Here is a 19,147-nt window from a genome sequence, read left to right on the forward strand (position 1 = left end):
CAATTTTGCCTTTGTTTCTCTTGCTTTGGGATTCATTTATATAAATAAGTTGCTATGGCTAATGTCAAAGAGGTTACCTGTGTTCTCTAGGATTGTTATGGTTCCAGGTCTCACACTTAGGTCTTTAATGCATTTTGAACTTTTTTTTTTTTTTTTGTTGGTTGCAAGAAAGTATTCAGTTTCATTTTCTTTTTTTTCTTTTTTTTTTTTTTTTTGTATGATGCTCTCCAGTTTTCCCAATACCATTTTTTGAAGACACTGTCTTTTATTCCCCCATTGGATATTCTTTCCTGCTATATTGAAGATTCATTGACCATATAGTTCTGGGTTCATTTCTGGGTTTTCTATTCTGTTCTATTCATCTATTTGCCCATTTTTGTGTCAGTACCATAGTGTTTTGAACACTACAGCTTTGTAATATAACTTGAAGCCCATGATTGTGATGTCTCGAGCTTTGCTCTTCTTTTTCAAGATTGCTTTGTCTATTCTGGATCTTTTCTGGTTCCATACAAATTTTGGGATTGTTTGTTCCAGCTCTGTGAAAATGTTGATGGTATTTTGATAGGGATTGCATTGAATGTGTAGATTGCTCTAGGTACCATAGACATTTTAACAATATTTGTTCTTCCAATCCATGAGAATGGAAAGTCTTTCTATTTCGTTGTGTTTCCTGCAATTTCTTTCATCAGTGTCTTGCAGTTTTCAGAGTCTAGGTCTTTCACTTCTTTGGTTAGGTATCATACTGGTTTGGGCACAATTGAAATTGGGATAGATTCCTTGATTTCTCTTTTGGCTGCTTCATTACTGGTGTGTAGAAATGCAAGATTTCTGTATGATGATTTTGTGTCCTGCAAGTTTACTGAATTCCTGTATCAGTTCTAGGAGATTTGGTGGGGTCTTTTGGGTTTTCTATATGCTGTGCCATGGCATCTGCAAATAGTGAGAATTTGATTTCTTCTTTGCTGATTTGGATGCCTTTTATTTCTTTTTCTTGTCTGATTGCTGTGGCTAGGACTTCCAGTACTATATAATAACATCAGTGAGAATGAACATCTCTTTGTTGTTCTTGACTTTAGGGAATATCCTCTGGTTTTTCCCCCATTGGGAATATTAGCTGTGGGTTTTCATATATGACTTTATTATGTTGGTGGTATGTTCCCTCTAAACTTTGTTGAGGGTTTTTCTCATGAATGGATGTTATACTTTGCCAGATGCCTACTTTGCATATATTGAAATGATTATATGATTCTTATCCTTTCTTTTATTAATGTAGTGTATCATGTTGATTGATTTATGAATATTGAACCACCCCTGAAACCTAGGAATAAATCCCACTTGATTGTGGTGAATGTTTTTTAATGTACTGTTAGATTTGGTTTCCTAGTATTTTATTGAGAATTTTTGTACCTATGTTCATCAGGGATATTGTCTTGTATTTCTCTCTCTCTCTCTCTCTCAGAATCTTTATCTGGTTTTGCAGAGCTGGTTTAGTGGTCATGGCCTCCTTTAGTTTTTGTTTGTCTGGGAAAGTCTCTCTCCTATTCTGCATGTTAGCCTTGCTGGATAGAGTATTCTTGACTGCAGATTTTTACCATTCAGCACATTGAATATACCATGCCACTCTCTTCTGGCTTGCCAAGAAGAATCTTTATCTGGTTTTGGTGGTATCAGGCCTCACAGAATGAATTTTCAAGTTTTCTTTCCTTTTCTATTTCATGTAATATTTTGAAAAGAATAGGTATTAGCTCTTCCTTAAGTGTTTGGTAGAATTTTCCTGTGAAGACACCTGGCCCTGGACTTTTCTTTGTTGGGAGTTTGTTTGTTTGTTTGTTTTCTGATTCAATTTCTTTACTGGTTATTGGTCTGTTCAAGTTTTTTTTTTTTTTCCCTTCCTGTTTCAGTTTTGGTAATTTATATCTTTCTAGGAATTTATCCATTTCTTCCAGGTTTTCCAACTTCTTGGCATATAGCTTTTCATAATATTCTTTTATAATTGTTTGTATTATTGTGGTATCAGCTACTATTCTTCCTATCTTACTTACAATTTATTTATTAGGGTGCATTCTCTTTTATTTTTGATAATTCTGACTAGAGGTTTATCTTTTTTTGTTTGTTTGTTTGAAGACCATTCCCTGGTTTCATTGATCTTTTCGGTTTTTGTTTTTTTTTCAAATTTCGTTATCATTTATTTCTTCTCTAATATTTATTATTTCCTTTCTTTTTGTAGCTTCTTTATGTGTAAGTTTAGGTTGTTTATTTGGGACTTTTCTTGGTTCTTGAGGTAGGTTTGCATTGCTATATATTTCCCACTAAGGATCACTTTTGCTGCATCCCAAAGGTTTTGAACAATTTTGTTTTCATGTTCATGTATATTTAAAATTTTTTCTTTGATTTCCTGTTTGTCTGATTCATTGCTTAGTAACATATTGCTTAAACCTCATGTATTTGTGGTCTTTCCAAGTTTTTTTCTTGTGGTTGATATATTTTTCATAATGTTGTGGTCAGAAAAGGTGCATGGTGTGATTTCAAATTTATGTATTTGTTGAGACCAGTTTTGTGATCTAATATGTGATCTATTCTGGAGAATGTCCTATGTGTACTTGAAAAGACGGTATATTCTCCTGTTTTAGTATGAAATGTTCTGAGAATACCTGTTAAGTCCATCCAGTCCAGTGTGTCATTCAAAACCATTGTTTCCTTATTTTTTGTTTAAATTATTTGTCCATTGATGTAAGTGAGGTGTTAAAGTCCCCTACTATTATTTTATTATTATCCATTAGCTCCTTTATGTTTGTTATTATCTGTTTTATGTATTTGGATGCTCCCATGATCAGTGCATAAATATTTATAATTGTTGTATCTTCTTGTTGGATTTTCCCTCTTTAGAATTATATAGCCCTTCTTTGTCTCTTGCTACAGTCCTTGTTTTAAAGTCTAGCTTGAGGGGCACCTGGGTGGCTCAGTGGCTTAAGCCTGTGGCTTCAGCTCAGGTCATTATCTCAGGGTCCTGGGATTCAGCCTTGCAATGGGCTCTCTGCTCAGCATGGAGCCTGCTTTCCCCCTTTCTCTGCCTGTCTCTCTGCTTACTTGTGAGTTCTTTCTCTCTCTCTCTGTCAACTAAATACATAAAATCTTTTAAAAAATAAAGTTGAGTTTGAGTGATATAAGTATGGTTCCTTGGGCTTTCTTTAGACACTCATTTGCATGATAAATGTTTCTCTATCCCTTCGTTTTCAATCGGGAGGTATCTTTAGATCTAAAATGCATCTTTATAGGCAGCATAAAGATGGGTCTTGTTTTTTAATCCATTCTGACACCCTAAGTCTTTTGATTGGAGCATTTAGTCCATTTACATTCAAAATAATTATTGGTTTATATGCATTTATTACTTTTTTGTCATTGTTTCTGGAGATTTTCTCTGATCCTTTCTTGTCTATGTCACTGTTGGTCTCCCCTTTGTACTCAGAGCCCCTTTGAATACTTCTTGCAGAGCTGGTTTAGTGGTCATGACCTCCTTTAGTTTTTGTTTGTCTGGGAAAGTCTCTCTCCTATTCTGCATGTTAGCCTTGCTGGATAGAGTATTTTTGACTGCAGATTTTTCCCATTCAGCACATTGAATATACCATGCCACTCTCTTCTGGCTTGCCAAGTTTCTGTTGAGAAATCTGCAGCTAGACTTATGGGTCTTCCCTTCTATATTAAGGACTTCTGTCTTGCTGCTTTTAAGATTTTTTTTTTCTTTTTCACTATATTTTGCAAATTTAACTACATTATGTTTTGGTGTTGGCCTGCTTTTGATGATTCGATAGGAATTCTCTGTGCCTCCTGAATCTGGATGTCTGTTTCTTTCTGCAGATTAAGGAAATTTTCAGCTATTATTTCTTCAAATAAATTTTCTGCCCCCCTTTCTCTCTCCTTTTCTTCTGTAATCCCTATAATATGAATGTTATTTCATTTGATGGAATCATTGAATTCCCTAAGTCTATTTTCATATTCCACTAATTCTTCTTTCTCTCTTTTGTTCATCTTCATTATTTTCTATTAGTTTGTCTTCTGGGTCACACATTCATTCCTCTGCTTCTTCCATCCTGCTGTTGATTACATCAGGCTTGTTTCCAATTCATTTATTCCATTATCCATCTCTGGCTGAGTCTTCTTTAACTCTTTTATCTCTGCAGTAAGGGTCTCACTGATGTTCTGCATTCTTTTCCGAAGCCCAGTGAGTATTCTTATGATTGTTTTTTTAAAGTCTCTATCAGGCATGTTACTTATATCTGTTTCACTTAGATCTATGGCTGTGGCCTTATCTTGTTCTTTCATTTGGGATAAGTTTCTCTGTCTTGGCATTTCATCTAACACACTTCTTTGTGTTAGAAAAGCCAGTTATGTCTCCTGTTCCTGAAATTATTGGCCTTATGAAGAAGAGGTTTTCTTGTGCTCAGGACCTAGCACTTCAGGGAGTATCTCTGGTATATGCTGTGTGCACTCTGCTGTGATATTTTGACTATGGTATCCTTCAGGCCAGTCATATGCATAGGCTCTTGTTGACTGCTCTGGGCAGTGTTTAGTACCTGGCCTGAATGTGGTGAGTTTTTACTCAGTGTGATCTGGTCTGCTTATAAAATAAGACCTGAACCAGCTCAAAGCAGGACTAAGGCCCTGCTTATCTCTTGTTAAGAGATGTGGTGTGAGCAGGGGTTTAGGCTGGTCTTCTGGAGGAGGGGCCCACAATGCTGTGAGGTATGCTTGACTTAGAAGGTCAGTTCCACCAAAACGCAGGCAGATAGGTTTGGTATAAGCAAGTTAGGCAACCAATGTTCTTGCTGAGAGGCTTACTCTCCCTCTATATATGTGGTTCTCTGTTTATGATGAGATGGGAGTAAGAAATGGCGTCAGCCTGCTCCTTTCTTCACAGAGAGGCCTCTACGTGAAAGCTGCCTCTCAGAGACTTGCTCTGAGAGGAGTGTAAAATCTCTCTACTGTGTGCCTCAGGCATACTTTAGATCTTTGTTGCCATACCATCTGCTCTGTAGATTGTCTGTCTCTCTTCTCTCCAGGAGCAGAGCAGTAATCTCAGGGCTCTAGATCAGCCAAACCTGCTGTCCTTTAAAACCAGGCTTTAAGCCCTGCTGGTTGTAAGGTCTGACTAAATTCAGCCCTTCTCATTTTTTAGGCCAACGGCTTTGGGAAAATATTTTCCATGTGGGTTTCCCTGTGTGCTCCCCTCTATCTCTCTCTTTTTTTTCTCTCTCTCTCTGACCCCTCTCTGTGACCATGGCTCACCCCTCCTCATCACTCAGAATCCATTTCTCCCTTAAACCACATCTCCACACTTTCTACCTTTTCGATGTGACCTCTTGTCTCCCTTTAGTTGTGAAGTCTGTTCTGTCAGTCCTCAAGTTGATTTCTAGGATGTTTAGGATGATGTGATAATAATCTAGTTTTGTTCATGGGTCCTCCTACTCTGCTGTCATGTTCCCCTCCTCTCCTGCCACTGTTTTTTTTTTTTTCCCTACTCATTGTAATTCTAGTCAACACCCCCTGCTGAGAATGGAGATGTAATCCACATTGGCCTCTCCACTTCCTTGCTCTGCTGTCTTTGTTTTCACTCTTTCTCTTTTCCTCTCCTTTTTCCCGCATTTTTCTTCTTTTTCCATGTTATGATTTAGCAATGAGAGGGTACAGGGTCAGAATTAAGGAAGGTTGTCTCACAAAACCATTCTGGTTACCTTAAAACATTACAGTATTAAGTACTGTTAATTTTTCATTGCTTTATTTCTTTGTTTTGTTTTGTTTTGTTTTACTTTAATAAAAATATTTATTTTTAAAAAATTTTTATTGTTTTATGTTCGTCACCATGTAGTATATCATTAATTTTTGATGTAGTGTTCCAAGATTCATTGTTTACATATAACACCCAGTGCTCCATGCAATACATGCTCTCCTTAATACCTACCACCAGATTTCTTATTTGTAGAAAGAAATAACTAGGGACATGTGTACTATCTTTGCTTGGCAAGTGGAGTTTTTTTTTTTTTTTAAGATTTTATTTATTTATTTGACAGAGAAAGATCACAAGTAGGCAGAGAGGCAGGCAGAGAGAGAAGAGGAAGCAGGCTCCCAGCTGAGCAGAAAGCCCGATGTGGGGCTCGATCCCAGGACCCTGGGATCATGACCTGAGCCGAAGGCAGCGGCTTAACCCACTGAGCCACCCAGGCGCCCCGGGAAGTGGAGTTTTTAACATAAAGTTCCATTAATACTGTGATAATTCCAGTTAGTAATGGAAGATGACTAAAACTGCATTGATTCATATTTTTAACTTGTTGTAACTCCCAGTATATGCATGCCATTACTTTAGTAAATCATTAAAAAAGTATATGATACTTTATTTATTTATATTTCTAGGACCTCCCCACAAATTTCTATTTTGGGCAACAGAGGAATGCCACATATTCGTTGTTGCCAAACAACAGCAAATATGTAGTCATGCTTCTGGAAATTGAATCTGCCATTATCTTCCTCCACATTAGTCTTTTTTTTCTTTTAACATATGCAAGATGTTCTGTACAGTGAATGACCCTCTTATCTCTGTAAGCAATATATTACTCATAAACACTTACTAAGAAGGTAAAGGTAGGAGATAATGTCCTAATATATCTCTAAGATAATTATCTCTTATACTGAACATATGGCACTTCTATACCTCTGACTTTATAAGACCATCTTTAAAATATTCTGCCTTGCTCTCAGAACATGTGTACTGTTCTTGTTTGAGGTGTTGACCATATATTTTGTGCCCAGTACTTCAATTAAGCACAGATGGAACAAGTAGACAGAAATAAAGGCCTGTCTCTTGCCCCTAACACTAGAACTGTATGCTTTTCCACTATCATTATTTTCTAAAGGAGCAAGTGCCAGACTGGCATAATCACTAACAATTCTTTTGCAGCATTTGGCTACTTAACATGACTTCACAAAAGATCTTCCAACCCTGGTACCCAAACATTCATTTTGATACTGAAAATTCTATTATCCCACTAGAATTTTGGTCCTGTTGCCTAAGGCTCTGACCCTATTCAGATGCCTTCTAAGTTTCTTCACTGCCATATATATACTGTAGTGTAGAATGAATGAGTTAGCCTTGTCTTGCAAGTTTTCATTTTGATGAAAAGGGTATGAATAACTTGGAGGCTCTATGGAAAGAAGCTAGATTCAGTCCTGAAAGTGAGCAATATAGGAGAAATAGGAGGTGGAAATAGAGAACAACTATTACAGTTATTCATTCACTCAGGTAGCATTATTGCCAGTGTCAAGAACTTGTACATCTATCCACAAATGGACAAGTGCTAATGGATGGCAGTAACTGATTCTCTATATTCTTTTGGTTTGTTGTTTTGATATTGTTTATTTTTAATAGATTAGCTAGTTCCAGGAAAATTATCTTTAGTTTTGTCAAGTTCTAATAATTGAAATGCTGCTATTATGATATATTAAAAAGTAAGATAAAATAATTTGAACATTACAATTTATATATGATCATTATATACACTTTCTTAAGATTTTTTTTTCACTCTTACAGCAAAGAGGACTTTGAGTCTACAGATGAAGTAAGTACAAAAATAGTTGAAAATCAAATTTAGTTGATAACAAAGCAGGTTATGATATTTTCACTAATGATATTTTTTAGTTTGGTACCTTTATTAGACTGGAAACACGGATTAGTGAAAAGCATGATGATTATTTTACCTTTAAAATGATATAACTATTTATATATTTGTAATGGCTATAAAAAGTAATAATCATTGGGTTGCCTGGGTGGCTGTTGGTTGAGCTTTGAACTCATGGTTTCAGCCCAGGTCATGATCTTAAGGATATGGAATCGATAGCCACATTGGACTCTGTGCTCGGTGTGGCATCTGCTTAAGGTTCTCCCTCCCCCTCTTCCCCTCCCCACCACTGTCTTTCTCTCTCTTTAAAATAAATAAATAGACAAAATCTTTAAAATGATAATAATAAAAGTAATAATTATTCATGCAAAATGTTTTATCAGCTGTTATTTATGATTTAATTTGTCTTTGCTTATCAAAACATTTAAAATTTCATTGACCAAATGCTCTGATTTAGGAAATTTAAATCTACATTAATTAAATCAATAGCAAATTTAGTTTTAGTATATTTTGAAACCGTATATGACCCATGCCAAATAGAGGACAACTTAAAGTACATTTTTTCAAGTATTAATTCTAATATATATGTCTTTTTTGTTAATAATTACTTTTAATGGAATAAGTAATCAAATAAAGAAAACTGATTTCAATGTAATAAAAAAAGCACAGTGGCCTCCTTTGTTTTATTTTTTTTTCTTTATTTCCAATGTAGTGATAGACTGTTTCATTACAATAATTCAGAAAGCCCTAGATTGCCATTAAGAAACACTACTTCAATTTAGCTTCTCACTTAAAAGTAGTTGAAACTTGTAACCAAAGGGCAGGTTGGTGGGGTGACAGGTAAAATAGATAAAGGGGCTTAAGAGTACACTTAATTTGATAAACACTGAGAAATGTGTATAGCTGTTGAATATTGTATACCTGAAGCTAACATAAAAGTGTGTTAATTGCACTCAAATGAAAAATAGAGAGACAATGGTGTTTGGTGGGCTAGGCATGTCTGACTGTGATATCTTAGCTTTAGTACATGGCTCTCTGTGTGTGTTAATTAATTTATTTATTTGAGAGAGCATGTGTGTGAGTGGGGGTAGGGGCAGAAGGAGAGGGAAAAAGAGAATCCTAAGCAGGCTCTGTACTCAGCACTGAGACCAGGGTGGGGCTTGATTCCAGGACCCTGAAATCATGACTTGTGCCCAAATCAAGTGTCAGACACTTAACTAACTGAGCCACCCAGGTGGCCAGCAATCTGTGTTTTTGTAAGGACATCATCCTTCTATGGTTTGGAGGAGAGATACTGAAGTCAGAGGTACTGGATGATATTGTAATGAACTTGTCTTGCAACAGCCATAGAGAAAGGTCACCCCCTGTGGAGGAGGGCAAGATGTGGCCTGAGGATGTGGATTCTCAGTCAATCATCCAAGGAGGAAGTGGAGGGGGAGGTCCTGCCTTTACTAGATTCTCCCTCTCTTGGATCTATACCTCACAAAGGGAACCATATACATATGAGCTTCAGAATGAGGGCAATAACATCTTATTGGATGATAAGTATAATGCCCCCCCCAAAGATGTCCACATCCTAATCCCTGAAATCTTTTAATATGTTACCTTAACATGGCAAAGTGACTTTGCAAATGTGACTAATTTAAGGATCTTAAAGTAAGGAGATTATCCTGTATTATGTGGTTGGCTCCAATGTAATTACTAATCTTTAAAGGAGGGAAGCAGGGGGTCAGAGTTAGATATGACAAGAGAAGCTGAGGTTGGAGTGATGAGGCCACCAGCCAAGAAATTTAGGTAGCCTGTAGAAACAAAAATGCAATGAAATAGATTCTCTCCTAGAGCCCACCAAAAGAATGCAGTCCTGCTGACATGTTAATTTTAGCCCACTGACTTCTAATCTCTAGAATTATGAGATAATACATTTGTGTTTCTTCAACCCCCCCAAATTACTTAAATCTTCTCAATGTCGTAGCAACATCTTAATTTTTCAGAAGTTATCATAGCTCAGTGTAAGTCATCAATAAGCCCTCAATTTAATTTCTCCAAATTTACATTATTTTAAAACAACAGCCTTTAAAATATCATATTTACCACCCAAAAAATCTTCCATTTGTTGAAAGATACACTGAAATAAAGTGTTTAATGGGATTTGAGAACCATCCTATTGTTTTTTAAATTGCTCTTTTAAAAATGTAGAAATGTAACGTCTGGTTAGTTGCACAAAACTTTTCCCTAAAATGCCTGAAAATCAAGGTTCTTTCCATAGTGTATATAGTATAATCAGTTTTTAAAAGTAAGAACTGATAAGGCTAAAAATGAAGTTGGTAGCAACTATTGCCCAGAAGGTGAAAAATCTTTTGATGTTCCTAAAAATATGCTCTGCAGCACAGAAGTCTATAAACTACTCACCCTAAGATAATGATACTAATATGTATCTGTTAAATGTATAACCTTCTCTCTTCTTACAGTCAGAAGACATTGAATCCTTGATTCCTAAAGGATTGTCAGAGTTTACAAAACAACAAATTCGTTATATTTTGCAGGTAAGGTGGGGTCAAGAGTGAGTGTGAGATCAACAATGACAAACCACTAGCCAAGAATGCTTCCCTTAAATAAGAAAAGAAAGTTCTCAATAAAAATCCTGTTTCACAAAAGTTGATTATACTTTGATTAAAAAAGTGTTGCATTATGGTTTGTTCAGACTTTCACTTATATTGAAAAACATTCAGGTAAGCATTCCAGAAATAATGTTCCCTGCTGTGGAATCATCTTATTCTCTCCTCACTGCTATGGCACAACTTGACTCTAATTTATAGTTTTGCCCTCATCTTCATTTTACATTCTACCCCCACACTGCCACCCCTTGTGGTAAGAGATGGGAGAGGCCAATGCCTTGCTTTTTCTGATTTGCTGAATGATAGAGATTACTGGAGCAGTAAATTCCCTTACAATGAAGGAAGAAACAGAAGAAGACAGATGTTAAGGGAATATGGCTAAAGAGTACATCTCTTTGTAAGAAAGAATTGTAAAGACAACCTAGCTCGGTTTAAGTGAGGCCAATTTCTAAATTATTGGTCTTAAACCTTTGTTGTTCATCCAGCAAAGGTCCAATATTGGACCTGGTGTCATTTTTGTGAAATTTAGATAAAATATTTTTAGTAGAACACAGTATGTATTATAAAAAGACAGTGGTGTAGGAAACACATATGCTTCACAAAATCTGAATCTTGGAGACACCCTTGATATTGACATCTCTGGTGGTGGGAATTTTCAGTAGAAAATTGAAAGGTCTATTTCTTTGAAAAACTCCTTCAGAGGATTTTACATCTAAGTTCATGAGAAACAGTGGTCTATACTTTTCTTATATTCTCTTTGGTTTTGGTATCAGGAGAATACTAGCTTCATAAAATGAATTGGGAAGTGTTTCTTCTTTTATATTTTCTAGAAGAGAATGTATATAGACTGGTATTAATTCTTCTTCAAACATTTGGTAAAATCCTTTAGTAAAAATATCTGGGCCTGGAGATTGTTTGGGGAGTTTTAAAAAAATTCCAAATTCAACTCCTTAATAGTTAGAGATTTATTCAAATGATCTGTTTCGTATTGGATGAGTTGTGGTAACTTATATTTTTCAAGAAGGTAGTCTATTTCATCTATATTGTCAAATTTATAGTGTATAATTGTTCATACTATTCCCTTATTATCTTTTTTGCAGGGTTTGTGTTACTATCCTTTATTTAATTATTGATACTAGTCATTTGTGTCTTCCTTTTTCTTTGTCAGGTTTGCTGGAGGTTTTCAATTTTAACTTTTTTTTCAAAGAAAGAGACTTCAGGTTTATTGATTTTTCTCTATTATTTTCCTGTTTACACTTCCACTGATTTTTGCTCTTGTGTGTATTATTTCCTTCCTTTGTTGTTTTTGATATGTTGCATTCTTTGGTTTCTTGATATAGAAGGTTAGATTATTGATTCAAGACATTTTCTGTTTTCTAATGTGAACATTTAGTGCTATAAATATCCTCTTGGCATGGCTATAGCTGTGTCCCACAAATTATGATATGACTTTCATTTTCTTTCAGTTCTATGTACTATTTAATTTCTTTAGACTTCTGCTCTGACCTGTGGATCATTTAGAATTATATTATTTAGTTTCAGAGTGCTTAAAGATTTTCCTGTTGTCTTTCTAGTGCTGGTTTCTAGTTTAATTCTACTATGGTGAGAACATACCTTATAAGAGATCAATTTCTTGGTAATAGTTAAGTTTTGTTTTATGGTCAAGGACATGATCTATCTTGGCATATGTTCCATGGGCACATGAAAGGATTAGACAGTTTCTTCAGTGGGGTTGCTGAGTTATTTTATATTTTTGCTCATTTTCTGCCAAATGGTTCTTAATCAGCTGCTGAAAGAGGCATATACCAATCTTTAGTTATAACTGTGGACTTGTCTTTTTTTTCCTTTCAGTTCTATCAGTTTTGCAGTTCTATACATTTTGCAGTTCTATTGTTTGGTGTATAAATGTGTAGATTGCCATGTTCTCTTGGTGGATTGACTCTTTTATCATTATGTAATTGTCCCTTTCTGTTCTTGGTAATTTTATTTGCTCTAAAGTCATTTTTATCTAATATCAATATAGGACTTTTACTTTCTTCTATTAATGTTTGCCTGGTATCTTTTTTCCCTAAATTTACTTTCATCATATATTTTTAAACTTTTACTATATTTGAAGTTAGATAGAACACTTGTAGTGGATCAAATTTTTTTCACACTCTGTAAATCTGTTTTTAATTGATGCATTTAAACCAAGTTGTAATTATTGATCATCAGGGCTAGCTCTATTTTTATTTTTCGTATTCTTTTTGTTCTAGTTTTTTTTTTTTTTATTGCTTTCCTGTGTATTAGTCAAAAATGCTTTTAGTATTCCATTTTTATTTCTCTCTGGTACTTTCTCTTTTTTAATTTATTTTTTATTTTCAGCATAACAGTATTCATTATTTTTTCACCACACCCAGTGCCCATGCAATCCGTACCCTCTCTAATACCCACCACCTGGTACCACGACCTCCCACCTCCCGCCCCTTCAAAACTCCCAGGTTGTTTTTCAGCGTCCAAAGCGTCTCATGGTTCGCCTCCCCTTCAAATTTCCGCCAACTCCCTTCTCCTCTCTTTCTCCCCATGTCCTCCATGCTATTTGTAATGCTCCACAAATCAGTGAAACCATATATAACTGACTCTCTCTGCTTGGCTTATTTCACCCAGCATAATCTCTTCCAGTCCCGTCCGTGTTGCTACAAAAGTTGGGTATTCATCCTCTCTGATGGAGACATAATACTCCATAGTGTATATGGACCACATCTTCCTTATCCATTCGTCCGTTGAAGGGCATCTTGGTTCTTTCCATAGTTTGGCGACCATGGCCATTGCTGCTATAAACATTGGGGTACAGATGGCCCTTCTTTTCACAACATCTGTATCTTTGGGGTAAATACCCAGGAATGCAATTGCAGGGTCATAGGGAGGTTCTATTTTTAATTTCTTGAGGAATCTCCACACTGTTCTCCAAAGAGGCTGCACCAACTTGCATTCCCACCAACAGTGTAAGAGGGTTCCCCTTTCTCCACATCCCCTCCAACACATGTTGTTTCCTGTCTTGCTAATTTTGGCCATTCTAACTGGTGTTAGGTAATATCTCAATGTGGTTTTAATTTGAATCTCCCTGATGGCTAGTGATGATGAACATTTTTTCATGTGTCTGATAGCCACTTGTATGTCTTCATTGGAGAAGTGTCTGTCCATATCTTCTTCCCATTTTTTTATGTTTGCCTGTTTTGTGTGTGTTGAGTTTGAGGAGTTCATTATAGATGCTGTATATCAACCTTTTGTCTGTACTGTCATTTGCAAATATCTTCTCCAATTCCATTGCCTCTTTGTTTTCTTGACTGTTTCCTTCGCTGTGCAGAAGCTTTTGACTTTGATGAAGTCTCAAAAGTTTATTTTTGCTTTTGTTTCCTTTGCCTTTGGAGACATATCTTGAAAGAAGTTGCTGTGGCTGATATCGAAGAGATTACTTCCTATGTTCTCCTCTAGGATTCTGATGGATTCCTGTCTCACGTTGAGGTCTTTTATCCATTTTGAGTTTATCTTTGTGTACGGTGTAAGAGAATGGTTGAGTTTCATTCTACATATAGCTGCCCAGTTTTCCCTGCACCATTTATTGAAGAGACTATCTTTTTTCCACTGTATATTTTTTCCTGTTTTGTCGAAGATTAATTGACCATAGAGTTGAGGGTCCACACCTGGGCTCTCTACTCTGTTCCACTGGTCTATGTGTCTGTTTTAATGCCAGTACCATGCTGTCTTGGTGATCATGGCTTTGTAGTAAAGCTTGAAATCAGGTAACGTGATGCCCCCAGCTTTATGTTTGCTTTTCAACATTTCCCTAGCGGTTCAAGGTCTCTTCTGATTCCATACAAATTTCTGGATTATCTGTCCCAGCTCTTTGAAAAATACTGGTGGAATTTTGATCAGAATGGCATTAAAAGTATATATTGCTCTAGGCTGTATAGACATTTTAACAATGTTTATTCTTCCGATCCAAGAGCCTGGAATGGTCTTCCATCTATTTGTGTCTTCTTCAATTTCTTTCATGAGTGTTCTGTAGTTCCTCGAGTACAGATCCTTTACCTCTTTCGTTAGGTTTATTCCCAGGTATCTTATGGTTCTTGGTATAGTAAATGGAATCGATTCTCTAATTTCCCTTTTTGTACTTTCATTGTTAGTGTATAAGAAAGCCACTGATCTGCACATTGACTTCGTATCCTGCCACGTTGCTGAATTGCTGTATGAGTTCTAGTAGTTTGGGGGTGGAGTCTTTTGGGTTTTCCATAAAAAGAATCATGTCATCTGTGAAGAGAGAGAGTTTGACTTCTTCATTACCAATTTGGATACCTTTTATTTCTCTTTGTTGTCTGATTGCTGTTGCTAGGACTTCTAATACTATGTTGAACAAGAGTGGTGAAAGTGGGCATCCTTGTCTTGTTCCTGATCTCAACGGGAAGGCTGCAAGCTTTTTCCCATTGAGGATGATATTTGCTGTGGGTCTTTTATAGATGGATTTGATGAGGTTCAGGAATGTTCCCTCTATCCCTATACTTTGAAGCGTTTTAATCAGGAACGGATGCTGGATTTTGTCAAATGCCTTTTCTGCATCAATTGAGAGGACCATGTCGTTCTTCTCTCTTCTCATATTAATTTGTTGTATCACATTGATTGATTTGCAAATGTTGAGCCATCCTTGTAGCCCAGGGATGAATCCTACCTGATCATGTTGGATAATCTTTTTAATGTGCTGTTGGATCCTGTTGGCTAGGATCTTGTTGAGAATCTTAGCATCCATATTCATCAGTGATATTGGTCTAAAATTCTCCTTTTTGGTAGGGTCTTTGCCTGGTTTGGGGATCAGGGTAATTCTGGCTTCATAGAAAGAGTCTGGAAGTTTTCCTTCTGCTTCAATTTTTTGAAACAGCTTCAGGAGAATAGGTGTTATTTCTTCTTTGAAGGTTTGGTAGAATTCCCCAGGGAATCCGTCAGGTCCTGGGCTCTTGTTTTTTGGGAGGTTTTTGATCACTGCTTCAATCTCGTTATTAGATATCGGTCTATTCAGATTGTCGATTTCTTCCTGGTTCAATTTTGGTAGTTTATATTTTTCCAGGAATGCATCCATTTCATCTAGGTTGCTAAGTTTATTGGCATATAACTGTTGATAACAACTTCTGATGATTGTTTCTACTTCCTTGGTGTTAGTTGTGATCTCTCCCTTTTCATTCATAATTTTATTAATTTGGGCTTTCTCTCTTTTCTTTTGGATTAGTGTGGCCAATGGTTTATCGATCTTATTGATTCTTTCAAAAAACCAGTTTCTAGTTTCATTGATCCATTCTACTGTATCTCATGTTTCTACCTCATTGATCTCAGCTCTAATCTTGATGATTTCCCTTCTTATGTGTGGAGTTGGTTTGATTTGTTGTTGATTCTCCAGTTCTTTAAAGTGTAGAGACAGCTGGTGTGTTCTGGATTTTTCAATTATTTTGAGGGAGGCTTGGATGGCTATGTATTTTCCCCTTAGGACCGCATTTGCTTTATCCCATAGGTTTTGGACCAAAGTGTCTTCATTCTCATTGGTTTCCATGAATTGTTTCAGTTCTTCTTGGATCTCCTGGTTGGTCCAAGCATTCTTAAGCAAGGTGGTCTTTAGCTTCCAGGTGTTTGAGTTCCTTCTGAACTTTTCCTTGTGATTGAGCTCCAGTTTCAAAGCATTGTGATCTGAGAATATGCAGGGAATAATCTCAGTCTTTTGGTATCGGTTGAGTCCTGATTTCTGACCCAGTATGTGGTCTATTCTGGAGAAGGTTCCATGTGCACTTGAGAAGAATGAGTATTCTGTTGTTTTAGGGTGAAATGTTCTGTATATATCTATGAGGTCCATCTGGTCCAATGTGTCATTCAATGCTCTTGTTTCTTTATTGATTTCCTGCTTCGATGATCTGTCTAATTCTGAGAGAAGCATGTTAAGATCTCCTACTATTAGTGTATTCATATCAATATGACTCTTTATCTTGATTAATAGTTTTCTTAAATAATTGGCTGCTCCCATACTGGGAGCATAGATATTTACAATTGTTAGATCATCTTGGTGGATAGTCCCTTTAAGGATTATGTAGTGTCCTTCTGTATCTCTGACTATAGTCTTTAGATTGAAGTCTAATTTATCTGATATGAGAATTGCTACCCCAGCCTTCTTTTGAGGCCCATTGGCATAAAAGATGCTTCTCCATCCCTTCACTTTCAGTCTGGGTGTATCTTTAGGTTCAAAATTGGTCTCTTGTAGGCAACATATGGATGGTTCCTCTCGTTTTATCCAGTCGGCAACCCTATGCTGTTTTGTGGGCACATTTGGGCCATTCACATTGAGGGTGATTATTAATAGATACGTTTTTATTGACATCGTGTTACATTTGGAGTCTTTCTTTCTGTAGATTGTCTCTATATTTCTGTTCCATGCTATTCTTGGGCTTTTTCCTCCTTTAAAGGAGCCCTCTTAGTATTTCCTGCAGTATCGGCTTGGTGGTTGCATAGTCTTTTAAGCCTTGCCGGTCCTGGAAACTCTTTATCTCTCCCTGCATTCTGAATGTCAGTCTTACTGGATAAAGTATTCTTGGCTTCATGTTCTTCTCATTCAGTGCCCTGAATATATCTTGCCAGCCCTTTCTGGCTTGCCAGGTCTCTGTGGACAGGTCTGATGTTATTCTGATGGGCTTTCCTCTGTACATAAGGATCTTCTTTGTCCTAGCTGCTTTCAAGAGGTTCTGCCTACAATTATAATTCTTCATTCTTACTATTAGGTATCTTGAGGACTTTCGAGAATCTGCAGGTAATCTTGGGGGGAAACCTTTCAGCCTCTAGTACATGAATGCTGGTTACATTCACGAGATTCAGTAAAATTTCCTGAAGAACTTGTTCCACTATATCTTCTAGACTTCTTTCTTTCTCCTCCCCTTTAGGGATTCCAATAATTCTGACATTGGAACGTTTCATGGCACCATTTATTTCTTTGATTCTGTTTTCGTGGCTTCTAAGCTGTTTGTTCCAAGCTTTCTCCTGATCCTTTCTCTCTATCTGTTTGTCCTCCAGATCACTAATTCTATCTTCTGTCTCAGTTACTCTAGCATTGAGAGAATTTAGATTAGATTGGAACTCATTGAGAGCATTGTTGAAGCTCATCCCTGGTAGCTTTCAGCTCTTCCCTAATATTGAAAACATGATCTCTGGTCGTTTTCAGTTTGTCCCTAATCAATTCCGTTTGGTCACCCATGGCTTTCTCCAACCTAGCTATTGCTTGGATAATTGTTAGCCTGAATTCTCTTTCCGACATATTGTCTGAGTTGATAGTTGTTAGCTCTGTTGCAGAAGGTCCATCCTATGTATATTTCTTCTGTTAGGCATTCCTCCTCCTAGTCATTTTGGTGAGAGATGGCTGAGCGGGTGTAGCTGGTTGTATCAACTGTGGTGCAGTCAAGATGCACCCTGGAATCCTTCTGAGCAATCAGGGTTCCCCACCCAAATGAGAGGAAAAAAGAATAGGAAAAGAAAAAAAGAGAGAGGGAGAGAGACAGGAAAGAAGGGTGAGATAAAAGAGAAGTTTCAGCCCAAATGGTCCCCAAGGTAAGATTTATGAAGTATACAAACAAACACAGACAAACAAAAAGACTGATAAAAGTATATGACAAGAGAAAATATATATATATATTTGCATATATTTATATGCAAATAAAGGAAGAACCTCGTCAAAAAGAACCCCAAGTGTAAGATTTATATACTATCAGGACAAACACAAAAACACAGAAATACTGGTGGAAGAAAAAGATGGGAGAGTGGTTGTAAATTCTCAATGTGGGTGAGGAAGTTTGTTTTGATTCTTCCTGGATGTATCTTGATATCTTTGTTAAAGGACTCAACTTTTTTAAGATACAGGGGGATTAGGAATTGGTTTACCTATAGGGGTGGCATTGACTGGGGAAAGGGGATTACCTTGAAGTTTAACTCTATATGAATATTAGAAAAAAAATTTTTAAAAAAGAATAAACTAGACTAAACTAAACTAAAATTTTAAAAAAAAGAAATTTAAAAAATAGAAATGCAAAAGGAAAACACAGGTGTATGTATCAAAAATTTCAGGTTAGAAGGTTATTATGGAATTTGATGTACTGGACATCTCACTGTGATGGTAAATAGGTTAAAAAATTATCTATATAATAATAAAAAATTATCTCTATAAAAAAAATGAGCCAGAATAGTGGGATCAAATTAATAATAAAAATTGTCCTATGAAGTAGTGGTGGTTGTTCTCTTGTCTTCTTTTTTTTTTTTTCCCCTTTCCCGGTTGGTTTTCTGGGGGAGAGGCCTGCCACGTGGGTTTTCAGTCAATGATGTTCTCTGAGTTAAGTCCTCCCGCCCCCCTCAAGGGGGTGGGCTCTGAGTAAACTGGTTTTTTCAGGCTTTTGTTCTCTGGAGGTTTTTATATTTGTTCACTTTTGTTTTTCCCTCTCCCTTGACAGCTTTTGATGGTTTTTGTAGGTTTTGAGGAAAGCAAACTGCACCCTGACTTCCCTCTCAGAGAGAAGCCTCAGTCTGGCTGCAACGACCAAGTAAATCCCCCCTTGGCCTCTGGCAGAGCAGACTCCCAGTCACGGTCTCTGGAGACTCAGGATTTTTTGCTTGTACCCCAAACCACAGCAGTGGTGGCTGTCTGGGCAGCTCCAAACTGCCAGAGAAGTTCCAAGCAGCAATCACACACTGAGATTTTCCCACTGGCCCAGGCTGGGAGTGCCTGGTCTTTCCAATCCGAGAGCACCTGGCTGGCACCTGTGTGCACCTCTCTCAGGGGAGGGCGTGGGGCACGACTGGGACTCTAATAGCACA

The 19,147-nt window shown here is 36.8% G+C and overlaps 2 protein-coding genes across 2 annotated transcripts in view; both read left to right on the top strand.

Annotated features, from left to right (window-relative positions):
- The window catches only part of LOC132007072 (protein POF1B-like), a 65,252-nt gene extending 54,437 nt beyond the window's left edge, over positions 1 to 10,815 (top strand). Inside the window, exons 6-8 of the mRNA XM_059385215.1 lie at positions 7,580 to 7,607; positions 10,136 to 10,210; positions 10,768 to 10,815. Of these exons, the coding sequence (XP_059241198.1) occupies positions 7,580 to 7,607; positions 10,136 to 10,210; positions 10,768 to 10,815 (151 nt within the window). The remainder of the gene's footprint in view (positions 1 to 7,579; positions 7,608 to 10,135; positions 10,211 to 10,767) is intronic.
- Positions 1 to 19,147, top strand: part of LOC132006706 (protein POF1B) — a 44,384-nt gene that overhangs the window by 2,587 nt on the left and 22,650 nt on the right. The window contains exons 2-3 of the mRNA XM_059384666.1: positions 7,580 to 7,607; positions 10,136 to 10,210. The gene's annotated coding sequence lies outside the window, so the exon portion shown is untranslated. The remainder of the gene's footprint in view (positions 1 to 7,579; positions 7,608 to 10,135; positions 10,211 to 19,147) is intronic.

This window comes from Mustela nigripes, chromosome X (genome assembly GCF_022355385.1).
Source record: "Mustela nigripes isolate SB6536 chromosome X, MUSNIG.SB6536, whole genome shotgun sequence".
NCBI lineage: Eukaryota > Metazoa > Chordata > Mammalia > Carnivora > Mustelidae > Mustela > Mustela nigripes.